The following is a 27,382-nucleotide window of genomic DNA, read 5'->3' as shown; positions in this document are numbered from 1 at the left end:
TGCGTGTACACACGCCAATAAAACATATTTGAATTTGAATGAAATATATTGTGTATATATTCATAATTCAATATAACATTTTAATTAGAAAAACAAACTCCAGGGACAGTAAAACATTGCCTTTATTAGGACCAGTCAACATTTACAACATTCCAGCATGCTGAGTGGGACCAATTTTACTAGATCAACACTGTCCTTAACTGCAGCCTGACAATCTGTAGTAAGTTAGCAAATGAAAATATTCTTGGCATGAAAGTAAGTGACAGGGAAAGCTTTGCCTTCTAAATTTCAGTGCATCTGGCCACTGGCAGGGGAGCAGAACCAATAAAAATGGTGGCTAATGTGCTCAGATTTACCTCCTCCTCAGCAAACATTTGAGAGATATTATGAGATGGTTCAGAAGGCCAGCTCCCTGCACTAGTGGTGCTGCCGCTTAGCAAGACTGGGGTGGTGTGTTGGAGTAACAACAACACTGGGGAAGCCCTGCAGGATACTTGATATCACCAGCCCAGAACTCCTCCTGCTGTGATAGAGCGCCAAACAGGCAAGCAAATAAAAACGGGTTTCGCAGAAAAGGGCAGAACACAGACTATTGAAAAAGAGGAAGCAGATTCTCATATACTGGGTTGAATAAATCAACCAATTCTGTGACAGCAGGCTTCCAGCGCAAGTTCTTGTTGACATGCAGCATTTACAGTCCTTACATACTTAACATGGTATTTTACAAAAATGGCTATTTGAGTGACAACGTGTCAGCATTCAAACTGGCCAAGCCAGTTCCTGCGAAGCATAGGGAGGAATTGGTCTATGAAAAGTATCTCGTTTAGTTTCACATTGCTGGCTTTGGATTTCCAGCATTTGGCAAGCTGGGCCGTGGGCACAGAAGGGTGAGGATGACAATGAAGACCCTTTGCTCGTGTAGGTTGACCAAATCCCTCGTGATCACCCCCACCCTCCATTGGCAGCAATGACTCGTGCAGTTAGTCCTTGCCATGTGATTCTGGGCTTTCAAGCAAAGTGGTATTGAAAGAAGCCACAGGGAAGATAGAGCCCTTTGCAATGAGGCCCGCAATGTTTGTATTGCAAACTTCACAAATACACCTAAAAGGGTCACCTTCTCTTGCGTGAAGCTGCCCAGACATCTACGTCTTGACCCACTTCCATCTAAAGCCAGGTAGATGGTCACAGAAGATAAAACCTCAAATTCTTTGGACCCAAGGTACCAGGGCCAATGCAGCCTTTAGGCAGGATGTGGCAGCTGCCTCTGGCGCTGGAATCCCCTGCAGGTGCCCCACCTGCCCTACTGCCAGCAGAGAGGTGTCACCAGCATTGGCACCAATTTCTGTTGAGATCTCACCTGAAATCATGCAAGATCTTGCAGAACATGAGAGATCTCACCTGAAATCAGCACCGATACTGGTGCCACTTCTTTGCCAATGGCGGAGGTTTCAGGGAAGGCAGCGGGAGGACACACTACTCCTGCAAGAGATGATATCTACTGCTCAGTTGCCAATATCCCATTACTGGGCAAGGCAGTCAGGACACTGGTGGTGCTGAAACTCCTCGCACACTTGGAGGTAATTTATTATCTGGGCCTATTTCAATTTGGATTCAACAAACTGCCCTGCTTGTTCTGATTGTTGACTTCTATCAGGAGAGAGACAAGGGAAATGCAACTCTATTGATTTTTCTTGCTCTCTCAGCAGCTTTTGACATAATTGACCACGGTATCTTACTGGGTCAGTGCTATAATTTGGGAATTGGGGGCATGGTGTTACAGTGATTCTGCTTCTGCCCACAGGTCTGGTTTCAGGCAGTCACACTGGGGAAATTCTGCTTGGCTTCACAGCATGCTGACGACACTCAGCTCTATTTCTCGTTGTCATCAGAGTCAGGTGACGCTGTGCAGGTGCCACATCAGTCCTTGGGGGCAGGAATTTTTTTTTTTTTTGTATTTCCCTCATTTCTTTTTTTAAAAAAATATTTTATTTAGGATTTTCTTGTTTTACAGAAGTGTAATGCCTCGTATTTTTTCCCCCCATGTAACATTTTTACAAATCCGTTTCATTTGTTGAGGCATTGGGGGAGAAGAAAAAAAAAAGGAAAAAGAAAGGGGGGTGGAGAGAGGGAAGATGGATGGGGGTGGGGTCGGGTGGCGATGTTTCTATTATGCTTAGTTTATGTAGAGTTTGGTGTCAGCGTTGTTTGTGTTGTTCACTTGTGTTCCTTTGGAGGTGAGAGAGTTTGGGGTTGGCGTAGGGTGTGATTGTTTGTTTGTGATTGGCTGTGGTGATCTTTGTTTTCGTGTGTGAGTGAGGTGGGTGGGTGTTTTGGATCAGGTTAGCCATATTGATTTGTATGCTGTTGGTGGATTATTGTCATTGTCTTGTTGGGCTGTGTATGTGATAAAGGGGAGCCATACCAGGGTGAAGGTGTCTTCTTCTGTTTGTCCCCGTGTCAGTTTCAGTTTATTAGTTAATTTTTCCAGTAGGGCTGTTTCCCATACTATTTGGTACCATTGGTCCATGCTTACTCCTGACAGGTCTCTCCAGTGTCTGGTTATGGTGTTTCTGGCTGCTGAAAGTAGGTGGGTTATGAGTTCTTTGTGGTGTAAATGGGCGTTGTTGTCTTGGAAGATGTTTAGTAGGGCCAATTCTGGGGTGATATCTAATACTTGTTTAGTTATTTTACATATTTCTCGTATGGCTGTTGCCCAGAATAGTTTGATTTTGGGACATTCCCACCACATGTGGAGGTATGTGCCTGTGGAGGTGCACCCTCTCCAGCATTTTGGTGAGGTTCCTGGGCGTATTAGCGCTAGTTTCCTTGGTGTTAGGTACCACCTGTAGGTGAGTTTCAGTGTGAGTTCTTTTCTTTTCGTTGATATGGATTTAAAGGGAGGTTTAGACCACATTCTGGTCCATTGCGTGGGGTTAATCTCATAGCCTATGTCATTCTCCCATTGTTTTTTGATTGCGTCTAGGGGGTTTGTGGGGTTTTGGAGTAGTATTTTGTATATTGCGGATACCGTCCCTTTACTGTTTCCCTTTGTTGTTAGGAGGAGGTTTTCGAAGGTTGTCAGGGGCCTAGTTGCTGCTAATTTTACTGTTGGGTTGTTTAAGAGGGCATGTAGTTGGTGTTGTGTTAACCAGGGCATTTGGGTGTCTTCTAGTTTGTCTTGTATTTCTTGTGTTGACAAAGGTTTGTTATTTTTATAAAAGTCTATTAGGCGATATAAGCCTTTGGTTCGCCAGGTTTTTATCTGGAGGTTTTGTGCTGCATGGTGGAATAATGGGTGGTACGCCAGGGGGATTAGTGGGGATGGGGTTGGGGATAGTTTGCCTATTTGTGTTTTCCATGCTTTGAGCATGGTCTGTGTGTACCTGTTGAGTGTTGTGGGAATTTTCTTTAGTTTGTTTGGGAGGAGTGGGTATGCTGTGGTGCAGGTATTTTCAATTGTGTCCTTCTCTAGGTGTACCCATTGTTTTGTCTCATCTTTGAGTATATATGGGATTATATGTCATATTTGGTTGGCAATGTAATATGCTTCTATGTTGGGGATTCCCCATCCTCCTTCTGAGGTGGGGAGGTGCAGGCATTTGGGGCTTATTCTTGGTTTTTTATGTGAGAAGATAAAAGAGTGTAGTTTTCTCTGCCAACTGCGGAGTTGGGTAGGGGGGATCCAGATTGGGAGGGTTTGGAATAGGTAGGTTAGTTTTGGGAGTGTGATCATTTTGATCATGGCTATTTTGTCTGAGAGAGTGAAATTCATGTTATTCCATCTCTTTAGGTCTTTGTTAATTTGTCGCCACAGGGGCTTGTAGTTGTGGAGGTGCAGTTTATTGAGGTTTCTGGTTATTTGTACCCCTAGGTATCTGAACTTGGTGTGGCAAAGTTTTATTTTGGTGACCTTCGTGAGTTCTTTTTGGGTGTGAGGAGGAGTGTTGAAGCACATAGCTTCTGACTTTGTGAAATTTACCTGTAGGCCCGACACCATTGCAAATGTGTTGAGTTCTCTGATTAGGGAGGTTGCTGTGTTTATGGGGTCTGGTGTTGTGACCATTAGGTCATCTGCAAAGAGCCCTAATTTGTAGGTTCTGCCTTTTATTTCCACTCCCTTGATGTCTGTGGCTGCTCGGATGCGGATTGCTAAGGGTTCCAGAGCCAGGATAAATAAGAAGGGAGACAGTGGGCATCCTTGTTTCGTGCCTCTTTGGATAGCTATAGTATTAGAATCCATATTATTAGTTCTGCATCTTGCTGAGGCTTGGGAGTATATTTGTTTGAGGATTTGTAGGAAGTTGGGGCCAAATTTCATGTTAGTTAGTACTGCTAATATGTATTTCCACTCTAAGCAATCAAAGGCTTTGAGGATGTCTAAGGACATAATTGTCAATGGGAGTTTGGTTGCCTTGCTGTGTTCGATCAGGTTCAGTAGTTTCCTGATGGGGTCTGTTATATTGCGGCCAGGGACAAAGCCAGTCTGGTCTGGGGCTATTAACTTGTGTAGGAAGATTTTTAGGCGGTTGGCCAAGATTGATGTGAATATCTTGTAGTCTTGGTTTATTAATGAGATTGGGCGGTATGATTCTACATTGAGGCTATCTTTTAGTGGTTTTGGGATGGAGACTATTTTGGAGTGGGTCCAGGTTTTGGGGATGGGACCCCCTTTTATGATGTCGTTGAATAGGCGGGTCATGTAAGGCATCAAGGGTTCTTTGAATTTCCTATAGAATTCTGCTGTGAAGCCGTCTGGGCCTGGGGCTTTGTGTGGTTTCAGATTTTTGAGGACTGCATCTATTTCCCTTGGGGGCAGTATTAAGCTAGATGAAGGCCAAAACAAAACCCTGAGGATGAATCCTGACAACATGCAACACATTATGGGTAAGTGGTTCTCAAGTTTGAGAAAAAATATAGCCTGTTCTATGTGGGGCTGCACTACACATGAAGGAGAAGGCATGTGGCTGGGGAGTCTTTCTAGATCCAGCATTATCACTGGAGGCTTATGTCAGGCATGGCCAAACTTGGCCCTCCAGGAGTTTTGGGACTACAGTTCCCATCATCCCTGACCACTGGTCCTGTTAGCTAGGGATGATGGGAGTTGTAGTCCCAAAACATCTGGAGGGCCGAGTTTGGCCATGCCTGGCTTATGTGGACCTAGCGGTGTGAAGTTCATTTCCCCACTTTTGACTGGTTCACCAGCTGCACCCCTTTCTGAGCAGGGATAGCTTTTCCAGAGCAATCTATTCTCTGGTTATCTCTCAACCAGATTATCTGTAATATGTTGTATGCACAGCTGCTGGACTGCCAGAATATTGACCGGTAGAGTCAGATGTAATCATGTTACACCAATTTTGAAGGAGTGTCATTGACTGCTTATTTGCTTCTGTGAGAAATTGGTGAAGGGATGTTTGCCTATTAAAGTCCTAAATGGCTTCATCAAGCCCCAGTACCTGAAGGACTGCCTCTCCCTATATCATCTCCTCAAAGTTTAAAGATCTTGACAAGTAGCTCTTCTCTGTATTCATCAACATCTGAGGCCCTTCTTCATGTGCCTCCTTCATGAGAGGTCCAGAAGGTGGCAACGTGAGAATGGGACTCTTCTGCAGTTGCTCCCCATTTTGTGGGATGCTGTCCCCAGGGAGGCTCACATGGTGCCTTCATCTTTAGGTGTCGGGCAAAAACTTTTCCTTCAACCAGCCCTTTGGCTAATTAATATTCTATGTTCTCTTAAATTTGTTGGGGGGTGGTGGTAATGGGTTTGCTTTGTTTTTGCTCTTGTTTTTATTACGTATTTTGTATTTTTATGCTCTGAACCGGCCCTGAGATCTTCAGATGAAGACCGGTACATAAATTTAATAAATAAATAAATAAATAAAAATATTCCATTGCTAGGTAGGATGCATTAATACAACAACTCCCATTAGTCTCTGCAAACATGGCCAGTGGTCAGGCACGATGGACGCTGAAGTCCAACAACACCTGCAGAGCACCACATTGACTATCCCCATACAGATGGAAAAGTGGGTTTAAAAATACATTTAATAAATAAATGTTATTTGAATAAATATTGTATACCCTTGTTTTAGCTCTTTTATTTCTTAGCTGCACTGACAAAATTTACTAGAGGCTGCCAAATACTGGAAGTCTTTATGAATCAATAAATAAAGCATTATTTGAGATTTTTGTTAAAGGCTTGAATGGCTAATTCCACTCTAATGTCAGTTAATGATTTACCTACATGCTATTTATCCATTTGTAAGGGGGGAGAGATGCCTGCCACTTTATATTAGCAGGAACAAGCAAAGCAACACGCATACCTCATAAGCATCAGGCGAATGACAACCAACAACAGGCACCTGCCTCATTAATCACAGGTCTTATCAAATTAGCCAATCTACAACAGCTTGCTGCATTTTGAATTTTGCAAGTATCTACTGAATCCACGAGGGTAAAGGCTGGCCCTATCATTGGGCAGAGTAAGGCAATGGTCTCATGCAGCAGATGTTGGCAGTCGGCAGCAGCACAGCTGGTGCCCAGAGCCCCTCATTCTTTCCTCTCTGTGGGAGGAAAGAACTCTACATGCCACATGGCATGCCCTGGACCCCCTAAGCTAGCCTGCTGTCCCAGGTTCACAAGATGATATCATCACTGCTGAAGTTAAGATTCAGCTCCTAGTTCAGCAGGAATGGAAGGTGGGGGTACCATCTTGTCCTTTGCCTTCAGTAGCAAAATGTATTGGACCACCACTGGTGTAGATGCACTCATCAATTGTATGCACCTTCACAAAACAAACTACTGTAATGCCTGGCTAGGGTTGCAATCCTAAACTCACTTACTAAGTCCCACCCAACTTAGCAGGATTGACTTTTGAGTAAAACATTTTATTTTAAGCAATTCTCGACTACCCTTCATCTAATGGATTCCAGCAATAAGATTAACAAACACACAACATGATTAAGCAGAGGCTATAAATACATAAATAATGGTATTTGGAGAAGGGCCTTAATTAAAGAACTTGATGCACAGGAAGGCTGGTGTGGGAGGAAACACTCCTTCAGGCATTTGGATCCCAAAGCCACTTAGGGCTTTAATAAGTTCAGCACCTGTATAAAATTGTTCTGCATGCAAGGAGAAGCTTTTATCTAAACAATCTTGCATAGTTTTGAAATTCTGGGGGCTTTTGGAGTAGTGGATAAAGCTCTACACTCCTGCCAGTCATCACAGTCTAAAATAAAATCACATTCCAAGATAGAGTTCATAACTTTTGAGGTGACTAAACCAGGGGTCAGCAGGGGGCCAGTCCACTGTCCCTCAGACCTTGTGGGGGGCCGGACTATATTTTTGGGGAGGGTGGATGAACAAATTCCTATGCCCCACAAATAACCCAGAGATGCATTTTAAATAAAAGGACACATTCTACTCATGTAAAAACATGCTGATTCCCCGACTGTCCTCGGGCTGGATTTAGAAGGCGATTGGGCTGAATCCGGCCCCGGGCCTTAGTTTGCCTACCCATGGACTAGACTAAGGCTGCATACATACCATATATTTAAAGCATACACACACACAAAAAAAATAATAATGGGAATTATAGTTTACACCTCACTGAGCAACAGCACCCTTAACAAACTGCATTTCCCAGGATTCCTTAGCGGAGGATAGATATGCTTTAACTGTGTGGTATGTACACAGCAAAGCAAAGAAGCATAGAAATGAATATTCAAAATGTGGATCTGCAGCACTACACATTAAATTTTTGGCTTTGTGATTGGCTACAGCTCCCTGTGGGTTGTATTCTTTGGCTTGCTCTGCTTCAGGTGAGAAATGGCCCTGAGTGAGGTAGCAAGAGAAGCTGTGCCCTCCTAACCCAGAGCTGGGATTTTAAAATAGCCCAGAATTGTTGTCAACACCCTTCTCAGTGCCATGCTGGTTCACTGGGAATTATCCCTGCACATCTGAAATGAAGTGACACAAAACAGTTATATTTAGTATTGTTTGTATCTTTCTTTTTTTTAAAAAGTAATAATCTCAAATTTGGTTAGTCAGGGATGTTTGTGAGACTGCAAAGAAATAAACTGATCAAAATTCTGGTCAGGTTGTCTTGCAGTAGAAAGGAGAAGCAAGCTGAACAGACCAGTGAGCAAACCCTAAATTATTAATCCACCGAACAGTCATTTAGTCGCCCACATTTCACATTCAGGGTTGTTGGTTTTTGCTTTTAAAAAAGGCTTTGTTTAATGAATGGTTTATAAGACAATGAGAAAGGAACCACAGAGTTAAAAGCTCACACTGCAGCTGCTCTGGCTGTCAGCTATTGCAAATGGTGGCAGCGGCTGTTTTTTTAAAACAGGAATGTTTCCTTTAGCACAAACTATATTGCATATACACACAAAATAGCTCTAACAACACAAATTCAGCAGATTTTTTTTTGCTAATAAAGGAATGCCGGTGTTCACCTGAATCTCCATTGACAGACCTAGCCTCTATTGATATATCCTGATATATCTTAATCATTCCCAGATTTCTGCACAGAGGGTTGGTATTTTTTTCATGGAGAGGCTGTACTTTTACACAGGAATATGAAGTTGTAGTTAACGAGCAGGGACATGACCCCCCTCCCAGAAATAAATGGGAGAACTGCTTCATAGAGTCATTAAAGTTCAGGATGGAGTTAAAAACCAAATATTGAACGCTTTCCAAGAATGTTTTGAGAGTTCATAGTATTTTGAAGCTATTGTTTTCAACTCACACATACAAATGATGTTTGGATTAAAGCTGAGTAGAAACTTTTAAAAATATGGTATGGTGTGGAACGTTTCTAACATGGGGATTGGGAACCCAACCTTACACGCATAGAAATGGTCCCCTTTAGAAGACTGCCAATCACCCACTGGGGGCATGGTGTCCTGGAGGGACAGAGGTAGGCCTGCACATCCTCACAAGCCCTTTTACCCACTTCAGAAGCAAACACCTTAAAATGCAAAGTTTCTAGCTGACTGACAATAACTAGTGTATGCAATATAGAATTTATTTATCTTTAATAAGGAAAGGGAACACTGATTATATTTGACCCTAAATAACATTTGAAAAAATCCAACCATGTCCTTTCCGCTAGAGACAGCCACAGACAGCATGACATACTAATTGCAGCTTCTTATTGATCTGTTTTCTAACTCCAGTCGATAACGGTCTGTCATTGACGGAGAATCCATTTTCCCTTCTGTTTGCATTGCTTAGTGCAATGTGAAGAGCAGCCTAATTATTTGTAATCATAAACTCATCTGCCTTCAAATATGCTAAGTTGTTTTACCGTCACAGTAAGTAATTAATTGTTTCTCGGGTGTGGAATTCCGCAAGAGGGTCATCAGAAGATGACAATGTGCTTGCACCAATCTGAATGTATCTAGATCCTTCCTCCTAGACATACATTCACAGAAGTTACTCCCATTGAATTCAATGGGGCTTCCTTCCACATAAGTAGGAAGCGCAGCCTTACATGGGAGTAACCTCTTTTAAACACAGAGGGACTCCCTTCGAAATCAATGTGCATAGGAGTGCACTACTAGAATCATGACTGTTTAAGCAGTCAAATTGTACCGTCTGATTTTTGCTAGCATTTAAAATATTTAGTAGCCAGATTAAATATTTAAAATATTTAATCTGGCAGCGGCTACCAGTGTCATAGGAAACAGAGGAAGCTGCTTTATAGCGAGTCAGACAATTGGCCCATCTTGCTCAACACTGCCTACACTAACTGGTAGCAGCTCTTCAGGGTTTTGGCAGGAATGTTTGCCAGCCCACCTAGAGATGCTGGGGATTCAACCTGGGACCTTCTGCATGCAAGGCAGATGCTCTGCCATAGATCGATGGCCTGACCCCTTCCATCTGTGCCATTTTACAGATAGTTAGGTTTATTAAATGTCTGCATCACTTTCACCCCTTTTTGACAACAACACTAGCCCAGTAGAACAGTAGCTCAGCATGAGCTTTAGGGTTGCCAACATGGCTTAGTAGCAAGAGGCAAATATCCTAAAGTATGGTTGTTCACCCTGCTTTCTGAGTAACAAGCACTGAATTGGCATAGATTAGAGTAGCTGAATGATGTACTTTCATATCTAATGCAAAAAAGGCTTAGCAATGGTCATAGCTGCATAAATAATCATGACAGCAACAAAAATGACACATGTTAAGGTGTAGCTGTCCTTTCTGCTTGTAAACCATGACTCTAAGTGATCATTATATTAGCTGAATAGAACATTTTTCAAATGTAGGCTTCTAAAGTTGTTATCTGTTACTATGCTGCCATGCAGAAGGGGTGGGGGAGAAATCTGGTTTGCATTTTAATAGACCCTACCTAATTCATACCTCTCAGACCAATTTGGAAACCAAAGCACAGCTATCTTTAAAAAACCAAAATATGTGAACAACTATATATAAATATATTTGTTAAAATTAAATTAAAAATGCACTTTATTAGGGGAAACTGCTTGAGGTAATGTGTATAAGTAGGATAAATGCTGATGAATTTCCTTGAGGACATTTTTTAAAAAGTAATGTGGCAAATTGGAGACTAGAGAAATGAGAAACTCAAAGAAAGTGAAATTAACAGATTTGTCCATTCCTTTTAAAACTGAGTAGCAAATCAGATGCAACACAAAAGATCTACAATTGAATCTACCCAATTTTTGAACTTTAAAGAAGCTATGGGGAGGGGGGTTCAGTTTTGAGTGGAGAAGCTGCACTAAGGTAGAGAGTGTTTAACGCTTCCCTCCCCTATTTGCCCCATCTATTTTCCACTGTAGCTGCTATGATATCCACTTTTCCCAAGGTGGGGTATGGGGTGTGTCAGGGAACTGCCATCGGCGCAGAGGCGAGAGATAGAGAGGGAACTGTGTTACAGGGAGCCTCCGAAAATCTTGTGAAGCAATTCCTCTTCCGGTGAGGAGGAAACCCCCACCTCCAGTGGAGAAGAGGTGCAAGAGCCAGAGGATGCTAGAAAGGGCCTTAACACCGTGCCTGAGCAAGCCGGAGAGGAGGGAAGCACACCCCTGCCTTCGCCCATCATGCGCAGTAGCTTGAGGCCCAGGGAGGGACAAAACTTTATGTTGGGGGAGGTACAAGAACAGACCACTCCCGGATTCTGCTAGTGATTGAGCCAGACATGAACTTATGATGCCCTGCACTATAAATAGTTTGCACCAAAATAAAGCCTGTAAAAGACAGATCGGAGTCCTACCTGGTTACTCTCGAGGAACCACAACAGCATCTGACAGGGTGTTAGGCACCTGCATCATGCAGGTATATTTTCCCCTGTAGGACTAATAGCAGCTTTGGAAGGAATTTTAGATTTCCTGGGAAATTTTCTAAATTCCAATAAAAAACAAAGCCAACTGCCGCCAGGCTCCTTTAAAGTAAAAACCAAAAACTTTCATGGAGACAATCTCAAACCTCATGCATCATTTTTGCTTTGGCCCCAATACAAACTTCTCAAGTAAGTTACTTACGGGATCCGAAGGCCCGCAGAAGTCTCGGAATACTTTTTCAGGATCTACTTGCCTAATCTCTAGAGCAACACAAGGGCCTGAGCAAAGTTCTACAACCATCTCCTGCAACAGGAAAAAGGAACAGCTTGTTAAATGGTTTTTATACCTTTTACTCTGCACTGTATATCAATTTGCATCATTTCTTATTTTAAGAAAATCTAAGCCAGCCCAGACCACTCTCTGCATGTTGTTTTCAAAGGCAGTTCTATCCATTCTAACAGAAATGTTCCTAATGAAATGTGTCAGTTCTCTCATGATTTTTATATATTCTGGGGCTAGTCTGCATTCTTTAACTTCATTGACATAGTGACTCTCATCAGACCACCACTGTGGCCACCACTGTGTTCAATCAACAAAAAAGCAAAAAAGCACAGATCCTAATACAGATCCTTGAAGGACTCCATCTTTTACATCCTTCCATTGCTTGAAGTGTCCATTTATTCTTTCTCTTTGCATCCTGTTCTTTAACCAAGTACTGATCCATAAGAGAACTTATTCCATACCACATCACCTCTTTGGAATATACTGTACACCGTATTTTTCACTCTATAAGATGCACCAGACCACAAGACGCACCTAGTTTTAGGAGGAGGAAAACAAGAAAAAAATATTCTGAATTTCAGAAGCCAGAACAGCAAGAAGGATCGCTGTGCAGTGAAAGCAGCAATCCCTCTTGCTGTTCTGGCTTCTGGGATAGCTGCGCAGCCTGCATTCGCTCCATAAGATGCACACACATTTCCCCTTACTTTTTGGGAGGGAAAAAGTGAGTCTTATAGAGCAAAAAATACGGTATTTTATTTCTTTGATTAAGCTTTGTTCTCTCGTGTTCAATTTTAAGCTTTATTTCTATTGTGTTATTTGGTTGCTTTAGTTGTATGACTTGACTGATACTTATCATGGATTTACTTACTGACACTAAATTTTATTTGGAATGGCTAATACTTTAATTTTAAATTGTTGTATTGATATGTTCATCTGACATGTAGTGAACCGGCTTGGATACAACCTTGTGGAAATGTAGTATATAAATAAATGAAAGAATGAATGAATGAATGAAACATCATGCTGTGGTTTTCCAAGCCTCCTTTCCACAGCTGCTGCTGGCAGGGACAAAGGAAGTCGCAATGCATATATCATTTCTCAGTGTGAGGTAAGTGATCTTAAAAAATACAGACACTATCCATTTGGTTATGTTGCAAACAAACCTCTTAGTATCAAGAATTTTTGCTGGAAGAAACCTACTCAACTCAGCCACTGCAGCAATATCAGATACAACTTTTGCCGTGTTTCACTAGCCATTAAAATACTTGAAAAAGACAAGTTTTATGTTGAGCCAAACTAAAATCATCACTTGCACAGTCTGTCTTGCCAATTCAAAAACATTACTAGGTTGAAATCTTTGTGGCTGAGATGAAGAGCAGCACTGAAAAGTGACTTTATAATCCCTCAAAGCTTGTGCCATGCCCTTGACAATAAGCCTTCAGGACGGTCCATTAAGATTCCATCCAAAATGGGCCCTGAAACAAAGAGAGACTTTATAGCGCTTACTTACAGCATATTCAGCGACAACCCCTTTGTAAATTGAGTAGAATTCCTCTGCATTTGCGCGGTCCATATAGAACTGCATGTAAGAAAGAACAGAAAGGAAAAGTATTTATTCTGTGTACAGTGGGAACAAGTGTATACATCTCCAAGCATTATTGTTGCCCCTTTTCTTTTCATGCACAACCTGAGGAGACTTTAACTTATTTCTCAATTAATCCCTCACAGAGTATTATGTGGAAAAGCTGATAAAAATTAAAAAGACACCAGAGATCAAGATCCCATTTGTGATTCATTCTTTTTTTTCTGTTTTCCACATGTATGTCTCATCTTATCAAACAAATCACAAAATACCCATATTTGTTTTATTTTATTGCTACTCTTTTGTGTACCATTTAGATTGTACAAAACTCAACAAAGCGCATTTTAAAAAAAGATTTCATTCACTGCTGCTGCAAGTTCAACTCTGTTAAATGGAGGGGAAGGAGGAATATACAGCACATTCATGCTGGGGGTCAGAGAGCCACATGACAAGGAGGATCTAAATACAGCCGTACCTTAGTTCTCGAATCTAATCCGTTCCGGGAGTCCTGGAATGGTTCGAAAACCAAGGCGTGGCTTTCAATTGGCTGCAGGAGCTTCCTGCACTCAATCGGAAACTGTGGAAGCCACGTCAGACGTTCAGCTTACAAAGAATGTTCGCAAACCGGAACACTCACTTCCGAGTTTGCAACGTTTGGGAGCCGATTTGTTTGACAACCAAGGTACCACTTTACATTAGAAAGGTAAGCATTACAGTGCTCATTATGCAAGCACTAGCTGGCTTGGAAACAGGTTACTTGAAGGAACACTTTTCCCTGTAGGAGCCTGCTTGAGTGCCAAGATCTTGTAGGGAAGCCCTTTTCTCAGTCCTGCCATTTCATAGAATCATAGAATCATAGAGTTGGAAGAGACCACAAGGGCCATCGAGTCCAACCCCCTGCCAAGCAGGAAACACCATCAGAGCACTCCTGACATATGGTTGTCAAGCCTCTGCTTAAAGACCTCCAAAGAAGGAGACTCCACCACACTCCTTGGCAGCAAATTCCACTGTCGAACAGCTCTTACTGTCAGGAAGTTCTTCCTAATGTTTAGGTGGAATCTTCTTTCTTGTAGTTTGGATCCATTGCTCCGTGTCCGCTTCTCTGGAGCAGCAGAAAACAACCTTTCTCCCTCCTCTATGTGACATCCTTTTATATATTTGAACATGGCTATCATATCACCCCTTAACCTCCTCTTCTCCAGGCTAAACATGCCCAGCTCCCTTAGCCGTTCCTCATAAGGCATCATTTCCAGGCCTTTGACCATTTTGGTTGCCCTCTTCTGGACACGTTCCAGTTTGTCAGTGTCCTTCTTGAACTGTGGTGCCCAGAACTGGACACAGTACTCCAGGTGAGGTCTGACCAGAGCAGAATACAGTGGCACTATTACTTCCCTTGATCTAGATGCTATACTCCTATTGATGCAGCCCAGAATTGCATTGGCTTTTTTAGCTGCCGCGTCACACTGTTGGCTCATGTCAAGTTTGTGGTCAACCAGACTCTAGAGTGCATTTGGCAGGGGCACAAGAGAAGGCCTTTTCAGTGTCTGCGCTCCAGCTTTGGGGCTCCCTCCCTCCCACAGTTCAATTGCCCCCTTGTCTGTTGACCCTCCAGTGCCAAGTAAATACCTTTTCATTTTGACAAACCTTTGGCCTGCCAGGGCAACTTGTTTATTGCAATGCTCAAGGTGTTTAATTGCCGACTGTTTTTATACTTGGATTTTTATTGTTCTGACTTTTATCTGCTCTTTTGTATTTGTGTTGGTTATATAACCTTTAGCACCTCTACTGTATTTTTATCTTGTCGCTGTTAGCAGCTATGAGCAACATGGCAGGATACAAATGGAAGTAATAAATAATAATAAATAATAGACAGTTGTCTAAATAATGGCATATATATATATATATATATATATATATATATATATATATATGGGTGGTGCTGTGGTTTAAACCCCAGAGCCTAGGGCTTGCCGATCAGAGAGTTGGTGGTTCGAAACCCTGCGACGGGGTGAGCTCCCGTTGCTCGGTCCCTGCTCCTGCCCACCTACCAGTTCGAAAGCACGTCAAAGTGCAAGTAGATAGATAGGTACCGCTCCGGAGGGAAGGTAAATGGCATTTCTGTGCGCTGCTCTGGTTCGCCAGAAGTGGCTTAGTCATGCTGGCCACATGACCCGTCTGACAAGCTGGCTAGCATTATTTTAGTTTTAAAGACTAAGTAACCTTGATAAGTCAAAGTCAGCCTTAGTCAAAGTCAGCCAAAAGGAACTGAGCTTATATTGAAATGCAGCATAATAAGGTGTTGTTTACCCACCTGTTGAGATGGAAGGAAGAAAAATACAGAGACAGCAAGAATGAAAATTGTGCATAAATGAGAAAGAAGGCAACAGCTCTCACTGTTCCTCTGTGAGCAAAACCAGGCAGACACTGCTCAATATAGACTATTTGCAGCCTGTTCCTGTCCATTTCTATCAACCAATTTCAATGGGGATTTACTCCCAAATATAGCTTTCTCCTCCTCTGGTAATAATTTTGGGGGGTATAGTAGGGTTGAAAAGGCTATTTTTTATTTTCTGTATTCTGCAAGAGAGCAGACTGGGAACCTGACACCCTTTAAAAATAGGCAGGTGTAAGAGGCAGCTGATATGTATGGAGTTGCTGCTTGAAGGAAAGGCTTTGCCCAGGTGAAATGCATTAAAAAGCTAGTGTAGGAGAGAGTGCAACAGGTGGCAAAGGTTGCTTTTCCCTCATCTCATTAGAGAAAAGGTCTGACCAAAGACCAAGAAGAAAGAGTTACCATCTGCAAGGCTGAAATATCAAATCCTCCATCAAGTATTGCTTTTATTATCTTCCCAGTCAGACCTGTGAAGAAAAAGGTTTGGGTTACAGAAATTCGTCTCAAATGCTGGGGTCCTGGGACTACTTTGCTATAGTACATCAAACATTTATAATACAGTTGCTTTTATGAGAACACTTGTGTCTTGCACATTTACTTGGGGTATATGAGGCAGGCACATTGCTCATATGGGCTCACAATAACCATAAAAGGCTGTGACCAAGTCAGGAAGAAATGTCACTGTTTAGGCTCCTTGCAACTCAACAGTAACCAAATTTAACCAGAAGTAGATCCCACTGAAATCACTTCCAAGTAAAAATGATTAGGATTATGCTATACAACACTGATTTTTCACATTTAAGGTGAAGTAAAATACACCCAAATTATGCAAACCACCCTTCCCATTTATAAGCTTTGTCCCCAAATAGTGCAACTCATTCAATTTGTATAGTTTTTCTACCTGGCCTAACATTAGAGATGTGCAAATATTGCTACATTTTGGGGAAAGTGAGAAATAGTGCAAGAAACAGAGAGCAAGCTAGGTGAGAAAAAATATCACAGATACTGTGACATATGATCACAATATAAAACAGAAAGACAAATTTAAAAGCATGCATTATCCTTAACACTGAAGCCTTTCAGAAACAGGAGTTTCACTTTTCAAATATATGCCCAGCTCTGTAACAGATAAGTATAATTTATTTATTTATTTATTTCTGTAAAAGTCCGGGTTTTGATTTCTGCACCAAAAACATTTGAGTTTTGGATAATGAGGAAAGCACTTGACAAATATTTTGGTGCCCATAAAACATGGAGGGGGGACTAAACTTATTTTAAAATATTCAGACCTCACTCAATAAGGAAACCGGCTATTTAAAAATTAGGAAGACTACATCTTTAAAATGTGATTACGCTAAGCCAAATCAGAGCCACAGATTAAGTGTTCGTTTAGGATTTAATTTTTAGTGACAAAGTACAAAAGAAATCACAGGCATTACTAAATACAACTGAAGGAATGTAATACTAATCCTAGCAAAAATGCATAACAAATAACTCTGGGCATAAAAAAAACAAGAGAGGGAAGGTTTTATGTCTCCAAGACAGCATTAGGTTACTAGGCACCAATACAGAACAAATAATCTTCAAGCGCATTTTAATCAGATGAAGTGATGCGGTACAACATCTACTCTGCAGTTTAACAATTCACTGCTTTGTGACATATAAGGACAAATCAAAGAAAGCAGATCTAAAAACTTAAAAGTAATCAGAGGGTGCTGGCTTTGGTAAAAGCTGCACATGCATGAACAACTACAGGTTGGAACAACAACCTTTTGCATTTTGAGATTTAGAGATTAATCTATTAATTGGCTTGCCAGCTAGTCAGCTATGGCATTCAGAACACACACCGCTAAATCCGTTTGAATTCCGAAATGTTCGAAAACCAAGGCACAGCTCCTGATTGGTGCAGGTGCCCCGGAAACAATAGCCGACAGCCGCATTGGACGTTTGGCTTCTGAAAAACGTTCGAAAACCGGACCACTTACTTCCGGGCTTTTGGCATTTGAGTACCAAGGCGCTTGAGAACCAAGGTACCACTGTATCTGCTTTAGGCAATTTTTTACAGTCTTCAACTCCAATATAAAAATCAATGAACAAGGGCAAGAGGAGAATACAGCTGGAAGAAGCGGGTGGGATTAAGAAGAAAGAAGGTGTCCTCCTCCTTGTGTGAATACTGGGAGGAAGGTTGTTGGTAAATCCCAGAGCTCCCTTATCAAAACCTCAGTTTACTGGGCATAAGTCCAATAAGAACATACATTATGGGAGTGCTTTAACAGTTCTTAAGATATGATCTGTAGAGGACTTTGCACTGCCAATTCAGCTGATGTATAATAATTCATATAGAGCCTGTGGACTTTGATCTCTTAGATCTCAGCCTAAGTTGAAACTATAATCACGTTCCTGTTAGCTGACTTCCTTCTGAATTACAATTTATGCAAAACACCATGGGAAAAAGGTATGCATTTTGCATTCTGGGTCTCGCCACTCTGCTTGTCCTCAATTATATCTCACTACAATTGCCTTCAAAGGATAATACTTACAACACAGATAAATTCGGCACAGCTGACGGACCTGGAAAATCAACTGCCTCGCTCTGTGATTAAATTCTAAGAAGCTGCAGCAGATATACTCTGCTTAATTTAGAAGCCCTCACCCATCTTTACAGATTGGGAACAGCAACCATTGTCTGTGGTTACTAAGTGCAGGGAAAGCACATTCTGAGCACAGGATTTCTCTTGCAAAGTCACAAGATACAGGGTCAACCAATAATCCCTATTTTTGTTCCTTTGTTAAACAAGGCTGCACATGGGCAGTAGCTCACTCCACGTGGTCTGAATACGAGTCTCAGCTAAGATCTAGAGAAACCACCAAAGTGGGGGGGGGGGATACAAAAAACTAAGCCAAAGACATAAATCATCATCTACCTTGGCTCCCTGCTCTCAAAATATGGGTTCAGGTGGAAAAGCAAAGCTAAGATACAAGAGGACTTCACAGCCATTGAGAATCAGCTCTCTGCAGGAAACATGAGGTCCTCAGCAGTACCAAGAGGCCCCCAAGACAAAGCTTGTATCAGGTTTGCCAAGGACAGATTCAAACCCAGAAGCTTTTTAAAATGAGAAATCCAGGTGAGCATCTGTGTCTTCCTCCACTATTATTGAGTGAACTGAGCTAAAAGCCCACAATAAGGACAGAGAAAAGATAAGAACCCATGGTCTCGGCTTTAAATTATGACCAATATTTTTAATCAGTAGATGGTGGAATAATTTAGATGAAAATTTAAGAAGAAAAACAACAACATGTGTATTTAAATACAGGTAAAAACTGAACAGTTGCAGGCCTCTTGAAGATAGGTATTGGCAATCTCTGAAAAGCACTTCCATTATTTCCATAACAAAGTAGAAGGGGCAGGAAGAAAAGACAGTTTTAAATCATAAAAGCAAACGTTGCACTGAAAGATGGTAGATAGCTGAGAGGAGTGATGTATTTAAGCATCTGGGAGCAACTTCCAATAATGCAATGGACAGATTTTATTTGCAATTGTCAGATTAGTTCCAGCAGAAATAGGATGGGCGCTGGCTGTTTTGACAGCACAATCCTATACATTTCTATGTAGAATTAAGTCCCAGTGAGATTAGCTAGTTACTCCAAGGTAACTGGATATAGAATGCAGCCTTAGTTTTTTAAAGTAAGGCAAGTAGAAGGGTTGTTACTAAGAAATATGCAGATCTTTTCCCAAGTACCCATAAGTCATATAATAGGCACCAGCATTTTGGATTGATAAGATAGCATGCAAATCATTTTGCCACAAGGAATTGTAATATTTTCTGCAACAGACTAACATGCCTTCCTCTAGGCATCATTTAGAAAAGTAGTGAATGCTGGCTTTGGATAACTTGAATACAGCTGACGCATACTGATTCACATGCGCCTTATCCCACCATATAATGATTTATGACAGTTGCCTAGTGGTGGAAAAGCCACAGAATCTTCACTTGTAAGAAGTTTAAATATGCTCCAGCTGCCCCCCCAAATGCCTGGTAACTTGATGTCGAATCTTCCATATCAACTTTTAGGAAGAGGGGTCTAAAAACTACAATGCCCCAAAGGCTGCATAGATCACAATAAGGTTCTGATTAGCATTTACTTCTTATACAAATTTGTTTTAGAAATTATCAGCAGCTGAACCAAAGCATATAATCATACTGTAAACAGTCTTAATCATTTCCCAATGTTTGATGGTAGGGAAAGGAAGCAGTTTTCTATATAAGGTTATGTTTAGACATCAACCATTTCAGCTGATCTGATGAAGAAACAAAAATTAATATTGTCAGAGGCTCAGGAGCAGAAGAGCAGGGGAGAGAGCAAATAGAGAGCGGAGGAGAGGAATCAGAGGGGAGCGTAGGGGAATATGACAGTGGACCGAGAGATTCCATGAGCTTCTCCAGCGAATCAGAAGATTCCCAGGAGGGGGCGCCTATGGTAAGGGCGAGGCGAATCCCAGAGGGGACGATCCGTAAACAAGGAACCAGAGGGGAGTCCCAAAGGAGTAGCGGAGGAGTAGGGCCAGTTCCCCCACCAGAGCACAGTGGGGGGGAAGAGTCACGTGAGTCAGGACCAGCTTCTCCTCCATCGGGGAGTGGGGAGACGGAGGGAAGGCCAGGTCCAGCTAGCCTCCCCGGAAGGGGGAGCAGTGACACAAGTGTAACGGTCAGAAGGAAAGTGGGAGGCTGCGCGCGCGCGCCAAGTTCAAATGTGGAGGAGCGCGGGACAGCAGAAAACCCGGATTGGGAGCCAGGTCCTAAAGCCCGAAAGAGGGGGGGGAGGAGTCGGGAGAATCAGCGTCAGAAGAATCTCGGAGGGCTGAGACTCCGACTAGCAGAAGGACCCAGAGAAAGAAGGAACAGAGGAAGAGGTGGAGTAAGGCTAGAATCTTAAGCTGGTGTCAGGGGGGAGGAGATTCAGATGGGACTTCTACGGTCTGATGGATAGATGTAGCGTTGCGCGCTGCGCGTCTGGAAATGAGACTGAACTTCAATAAAGACTTTTAAACTTGAGCAAGAAGCAGCGTTGGTCTTGTGTGAGCTGGGACCTTGGGCAGCGCTGACAAATATGTTTTCAATAAATCACAAGGATTTTTAAGTGCTAACTCTGTATTTTAGTACTGCATGTGTAAATTAGTCTAAGGCAGGCATGGGGAGTTAGTGGCTCTCCAGATGTTGCCAGATTATAACTGGTTTAAAGGAAGGCTAAAATTCTGTTGGGCATGTTTCCAGGTACCCAAGTGACCTGAAAAGGAAGTGCACCTATGTCCTCCAATTCAAAGTCTCCCCTTGCCCTGATTGCTTTATTTGGCGGAAAAGGGAATATCATCTGTTTGAACGTATTTCCAAGAAAGGTGATGCCGGGTGTGTGTGTGTATAACAATGGTGTACATTGAGGCCATCTTGCAGCCCTTTAGGAGTTGGGTTACTCTGTCGCAGAATGCTTTGTTAGCTTGTCTGTCACAGAATGCTTCTTCTCTTCCAGACAAAGGGAACAAAGTTACCAAGATGGAAGTGTGGCAAGGACATCACAGATGCTCAGCATCTGGTCACCACCACCCACTCAGCTTCTTCTTCATTTGCCTCTGGTTAGGAGGTCAGACATTACAGGTTTTGTGGTATTTTGCTACTTACACACACATGGGCCTTCTATGGACAAGTACAGTGGTACCTCAGGTTACATACACTTCAGGTTACATACGCTTCAGGTTACAGACTCCGCTAAACCAGAAATAGTGCTTCAGGTTAAGAACTTTGCTTCAGGATGAGAACAGAAATTGTGCTCTGGCGGCGCGGCAGCAACAGGAGGCCCCATTAGCTAAAGTGGTGCTTCAGGTTAAGAACAGTTTCAGGTTAAGAACAGACCTCCAGAACAAATTAAGTTCTTAACCTGAGGTACCACTGTATCTTCAAATATCTAAAGCATGCAGCCTTGTAGCAGTACAGAGAACATCAACCGCTGTTGAACATAATTTCTCAAACGCAAGTATTTATGCAATTGGGTCTGTGTTAAATTTCAACAAGCTGGGAGCTAAAATAAAATAAAAACATAACTTTCTTACCTCCAGCCATGCATAAAACACATATGGTAGCAATAGTGCAAGTCTAAATCTAGGCAGCTATTCAGCTAAGAAGAGAGTGCTGAAGGGCACTCAGTGTCACCTACCTTCTTTAACTGCGTGAGGCTTAATAACACAACAAGTACAGTGTGTGTATTTTGCAGTGTTTGCAGGTCCACGGCCTCCACTGGAGGGAAAGAACAACTCCAGCTCCTGAAAATAATTGGAATTAAATACATTTAATTGTGCACAACTGCATGATTCATAGTCATAGGACACCAGTTATGTTTATGAGGGTCAGAGTCATATTCCCAAAGCAATATTGAAATCCTACGTCCTCCCCCATTTATTATTATCTAGCCGTTGGCTGTATTTCAAAGTACTCTGTGACGCTTTCCTCCAGAAGCATGGTTTTGAACATATTTACACTTACACTCCATTAAACCCCATACACATATGGTATTCCATTAAGCTTCACGTTCAAATTTGCTCATGCTGCTACCTATGCAAAGGGAACTACTCACCTTCCATAATTTAAGATATGTTCTGAGTGAGCACAAACATAGGGCATCTGCCCTTCAATACAACATTTTTAAAAGACTAACTCCATTCTTCCTGGCAAGCATCCTTTACAAGGTGAACTCACCTTGCTAGGTTTTGTACCAATAAGACAAATTATCTGGATTTCATGATTAACATAATTTTCAGACTTTGTAATGACAAAATGTTGAAAAAAAAATCTTGCCTTAACTGTAGAGCGGCTCTATAATCATATTTGTAAGCCACTTTCCCCCAATGACATCTTTCAGACCATCTTGCATGCTTAAGGAATGCCTAACAAGCATCAGAATGGCGGGTGCCCTTTGGCTTTCTTGTTTCTTCCCCTCCCTTGGGAGAAGAGGTACAAAGCAATGCACTGGAAGAGTGAGAGGAGAACAGAGAGGATAGGAGTGGAAGATTCACAGGTAGAAAAAAGGCCAGGCACAGCCAACCGAGAGAAGAGAAAGGACAACTATATCCCCATCTCTGCAAGTGGGGAGAAACAAGGCTTGAAGGGAGGAAGAAAACGTCAACAGCACAGAGACCAACCCATGGTGAGATGTTTCTGGCCATCTTGCATGGTTGAGTGTTGGAGTCTCTCTATCCCCGGGAATGGAAAACCTCACACCCATGGTTACAAAACTCACAAAAAGCAGAAGCAAATCCTAGAAGTGGTATGTCTCACATGCCGATAGAGATACTGCCCTAGAAAACTCAGTGGGTGACAAACTGTAAATGCAACCTACTATTGGTTGGGAAGGAACAAAGCAACCTTTAACTATAACAAATTCTGACAGGTGGTCCCTTCATTTGTATGCAGGGCAAACGATTTAGTCCAGGTTGACTTTAATAGCTATTTCTTTCTTCGCAGAACAATTTACAGATGCTGCATCCTACAGGTTTCCTTGGTAACTGGTACAAGGCTACATAACAGTTTGTGCTACCTGCTCATTCAATACACAATCCGAACCACTGTGTACCACTCCAATAATTATGAAGTAAAACAAAAACACTAGGGTATTAGAATTTGTAGTCACGTCTAAGAGAACTGTGCAACTAAATACTTAGTTTAAAAGCGAAAAATGAACTATATTTTTAAAAGCACAGCTGTAATCCCTCCAAGGCAAAAGCATTTTAAAATAACTCAATTTACCACCATTTTGTTCTTTCTCTGCCTATATTAAATGATCCCTGCAGCATTTCAGGGCAAAGAAACATCAACACAGCAATAAATCATACAACTGTAGAGTTGGAAGGTACCCAAGGGTCATCTAGTCCAACCCTCTGCAATGCAGGTGACCCATATAGGGATCAAACCTGCAATCCTGGCGTTACCAGCACCAGCTAACCAACTGAGCTACCTGGCTTCCCAGTATGCTCCTCAATACCCCATTGGCTACTGACGGTCCCTATTCTCTGATCTAAACTGTCCCTATTTTTTTACTTTTTGGGAAATGCCTGTTAAAATGTTGTTAATGTGAATTGCTAGCACTGTTGTTCTTTAGGGTTCAAGTCTCCCTCCAGTTCAACATCTGAGTGGGGTGGCGCTGGAAGCATCTTCTCTTCCTCCAGAGCACATGCAGTGTTAAGCCCACACACATGAGCAGAGAGCTGCAATGTACTGTAGTTCACAGCTTACCAATTTCATAAGCTATGGAGGTTTGTTTTGCACAGTTGCTAACAAATTGTAGGTGCTTAAATCAGCAAAAGACAGTCGACTTCAGGGTAGCTTAATAAGGCACACATGAGGTGGATCAGAGACTTAAACTAAGTGCAATAATAGTACGTGTGGAGATCTTGGTATGAGAATCAGGTGTTACAAGGTGCTGTGATGGGTTTGAGAGCACACACTTACATTTTAAATGCATGGTCCAAGATATTAAACTTTCTTTCTTCCTCTCAAAGTTTGCCTTCTCTTTCAGGCCTATATATTTTTGTTTTAGCGTTCATGTCTCCTCTAAATAACCCAAAGGAACGTACTGATGTACTTTCCAGAGTCTATATATGCTACTCCAGCTCCAGAGGCCTCACTTTTCTGCCACAACTGGCCTGTCCATTGGACAGCTACGAGTTCCACAGCATCAGGCTTACATAGACCAGATGTGTGACTGCCAGATGTTTTGCTACACCAGCAAGAGCACAAACAATGCCAGTTGCCTAGCAGTGCAGTCATCTCTAGGGCTGTGGGCCTGGGTTACTAAGGAACCTGAACCTATAGTCACTTCCCTCTCTCTGCTGAGCCCAACAAAATAAGGAGAAATTAGTGGAGGGAAGAAGGTAACAAAAATGAGAAGTAAAGACTGGAAACCAGGGAAAGAAGTTTCTTATTGAACAGTTGCTGGGCTGGGGGGTGGGGATACATCCAAGGGCCAAGCCTTCACACTTTGTAGTTCCTTAGTTACATGAATTTTATAGTGCTATGAATATGTATGTAATACAACAAATAAAAATGTTGATTCTTCTATTTGTCTAGCATTCTACATTAAAATAACTAATTTTAACGAAAAAATAAAGGGAGGCAGAAAAATATCAGAGTTCCCAAGCAATTGCTATTCCACAGAGAACAAATAAGTGAGTAATTAAGGCGCTGTGCGCAACACTATTCTTAGCTACTCCTGACAGGCGTAAGAAACGTGTTTCCATGGAAAGCAAAACAGGTATTGAAGAGCAAAGCTCAAAAGTGCTCTTTTGTCCAGTCTGTTTTCTTATGGCTTGTAAAGATATATATAGAAGCCTGGCCTTTAGTCAAGCTGCAGTTCCAGCAGAGAACTTTCAGATGGGCTTCGTAATCCACCGCAACAAAAGGTCATTAAAACTCTGAGCTGTTCCTTAGTGTATTTGCTTATGGACATGCAGCTTTGACTCTCACAAGATGGGGGGGGGGGGGACCAAGCTCCAATATTACCACATGTTTAATTTAAGCGGTGTCAGGGTCAGACAAGGGATGCTGGTCTGGGATGCTGCACCAATGAGGAAGCTCCCAAATAGCCTGGGGTTTGGAGAGGGGAGGAAAGAGGGGCTGCCACTCAGCTCAGCTTTATGAGTTGACTGGTGGTTGTTCTGATTTACTTTAAAAGAAGGTGATTTCACCGCTCACAACACAACTTCCTCTATGGCCACTCCCTAGCAAAGATTCAGTGATGCAAAACATCACGCAGTTGCCTGCCACACTTCTTAGAGGAATCTCAGAGCAATACAGTATCGTACTGCATTTCCTTGCTGTAGCTCTTCTGGGAAGCCAAGGGAACAGGTGCAAAGCACCACAGTCTCCTCCTTTTAAACAACAACAAAAAAGCCCCGGTCACCTCATACATTTAAGGTACATGGCAGCCAGCCCATCAATGCTGGATTTAGGGTGGGGTGGGTGGCTCTTCCACACAGGGTACCAAGCCGAGGGGCACAAAATATGCCGCAACTATGACATAGCGCATTTGAGAGCATGCGCAGAACAGAAGGCAAGAGGGATGGGGGCATGAAAATAAGCAAGGGGGGTACGTCCTTGCTCAAGGCGCCATATTACCAAAGTCCACCCCTGCCTCTTTCCAGCATAAAGGCAGGCAGTGGGGAAGGAAGCCTTTCCCTTTCCTAACATTTCTTTAAAATTTTCTGTAGAGATTGTCAAGCACAGGTTCTCTAGAAGAGTTTTGAGAAAGGGTTTCCTTTCCCTCTGCATTGTAAGGGGAGAAAAGCAGGGGTATTTCTTTCTTTCTGATGAGCTAAGCCATATAGCTACTATATGCCATGTAGCTAAACCTAGTTCAGACCACAAACATTGGAAGTAGCCAAGCTCATTTTTGTGTAATATATATGCCAGTAAAAGCCCAGTCATACAGATGCAGAAAGATTCACCTTATCAAATATATTTTTTTTTGGGAGGGGGGGACTTACTCTAGCAGCAGAAGCAAAAGAATCTGGACCATGAGCCACATTTCTTATGCCATCAGTTCCAAAACATGCCCTAACACTATTTGGGGCATCTGTACGGGCCACAGAAGAATTTGCAGGTCCTAGTAAATTCTTCCATTGGCTTATAGCATCATCTCCCAAGATCTCCATGGCAACAACGGGGCCACTTGTCATAAATTCAAGAAGCTCACTGCAAGCAGAAAAGAGAGCAGTTAGCATTCACATTGAACAGGACGTTCAAACGGGATTCAGCTGCCCTAAATGCAAGCAAACCAACAGCCCCAAGGGTGGTATGCAACACTGTTGTCCTGCTCACAGACCTCTCCTTGCACAATGGAACTTCCTCCTATTTCTCTTTTCAACCCTCTGGGGAACCCTCTGGAGGAGATTTGGGGGGGAGAGCATGTAGGGTAAGGTTACCAGATTTTTTTCAGTGAATCCGGGGACACTTTTCAACTTCCTACTAAATAGATGGATTTTGTCAGGGTACTGATTTGTAAATCTGGGCACTGTCCCCAGGAAAGGGGGACGTCTGGTAACCTTAATGTAGGAGGCGTTTCCGAGCACAATTCAAAGTGTTGGTGCTGACCTTTAAAACCCTAAACGGCCTTAGTCCAGTATACCTGAAGGAGCGTCTCCACCCCCATCGCTCAGCCTGGACACTGAGATCCAGCGCCGAGGACCTTCTGGCAGTTCCCTCACTGCAAGAAGCAAAGTTACAGGGAACCAGACAGAGGGCCTTCTCGGTAGTGGCACCCGCCCTGTGGAACACCCTCCCATCAGATGTCAAAGAAATAAACAACTATCTGACGTTTAGAAGACATCTGAAGGCAGCCCTGTTTAGGGAAGTTTTTAATGACTGATGTTTTCATGTATTTTTAAACTTTTGTTGGAAGCTGCACAGAGTGGCTGGGAAAACCCAGCCAGATGTGTGGGGTATAAATAAATTATTATTATTATTATTATTATTATTATTATTATTAGGAATGGAAGGGGTCCTATTGTATGAGTGGAACTGTTTGCACAGTGTTGGATATAATGCAGCATATAATTAGCCATTTTCTAAACACAAAGCTGCAACAAAACCACAATTTCACATGAGTTCCCAAAAAGGTCTAGCTTGCTTGTTCTAGTACCTTCAGACAACAACATCTGGAATAATTTCAATCTAATATTTCAAGAGAGTCTGCACTGGAGCTGAAAGCAGACTCCCTTAAATACCCAAGTTCTTATCCTATCATTGTTTTATTTCAGATTAAGTAGTTGCATAAGTG

The 27,382-nt window shown here is 42.3% G+C and overlaps 1 protein-coding gene across 2 annotated transcripts in view; it reads right to left on the bottom strand.

The window, feature by feature from the left end:
• NME7 (NME/NM23 family member 7) overlaps positions 1-27,382 on the bottom strand; it is a 68,996-nt gene that overhangs the window by 20,307 nt on the left and 21,307 nt on the right. For both annotated transcript variants that reach the window (XM_053386149.1, XM_053386150.1), the window contains exons 6-10: positions 26,091-26,298; positions 21,770-21,875; positions 15,965-16,029; positions 13,099-13,167; positions 11,508-11,609 (exon numbers count right to left, since the gene is read on the bottom strand). In XM_053386149.1, coding sequence (XP_053242124.1) covers positions 11,508-11,609; positions 13,099-13,167; positions 15,965-16,029; positions 21,770-21,875; positions 26,091-26,298 — 550 coding nt within the window. The remainder of the gene's footprint in view (positions 1-11,507; positions 11,610-13,098; positions 13,168-15,964; positions 16,030-21,769; positions 21,876-26,090; positions 26,299-27,382) is intronic.

The sequence above is a fragment of the Podarcis raffonei genome, chromosome 4 (genome assembly GCF_027172205.1).
Source record: "Podarcis raffonei isolate rPodRaf1 chromosome 4, rPodRaf1.pri, whole genome shotgun sequence".
NCBI classification, from domain to species: domain Eukaryota; kingdom Metazoa; phylum Chordata; class Lepidosauria; order Squamata; family Lacertidae; genus Podarcis; species Podarcis raffonei.
The sequence above is the reverse complement of the archived record's forward strand: the minus strand, read 5'-3'. Positions and strand labels throughout refer to the sequence as shown.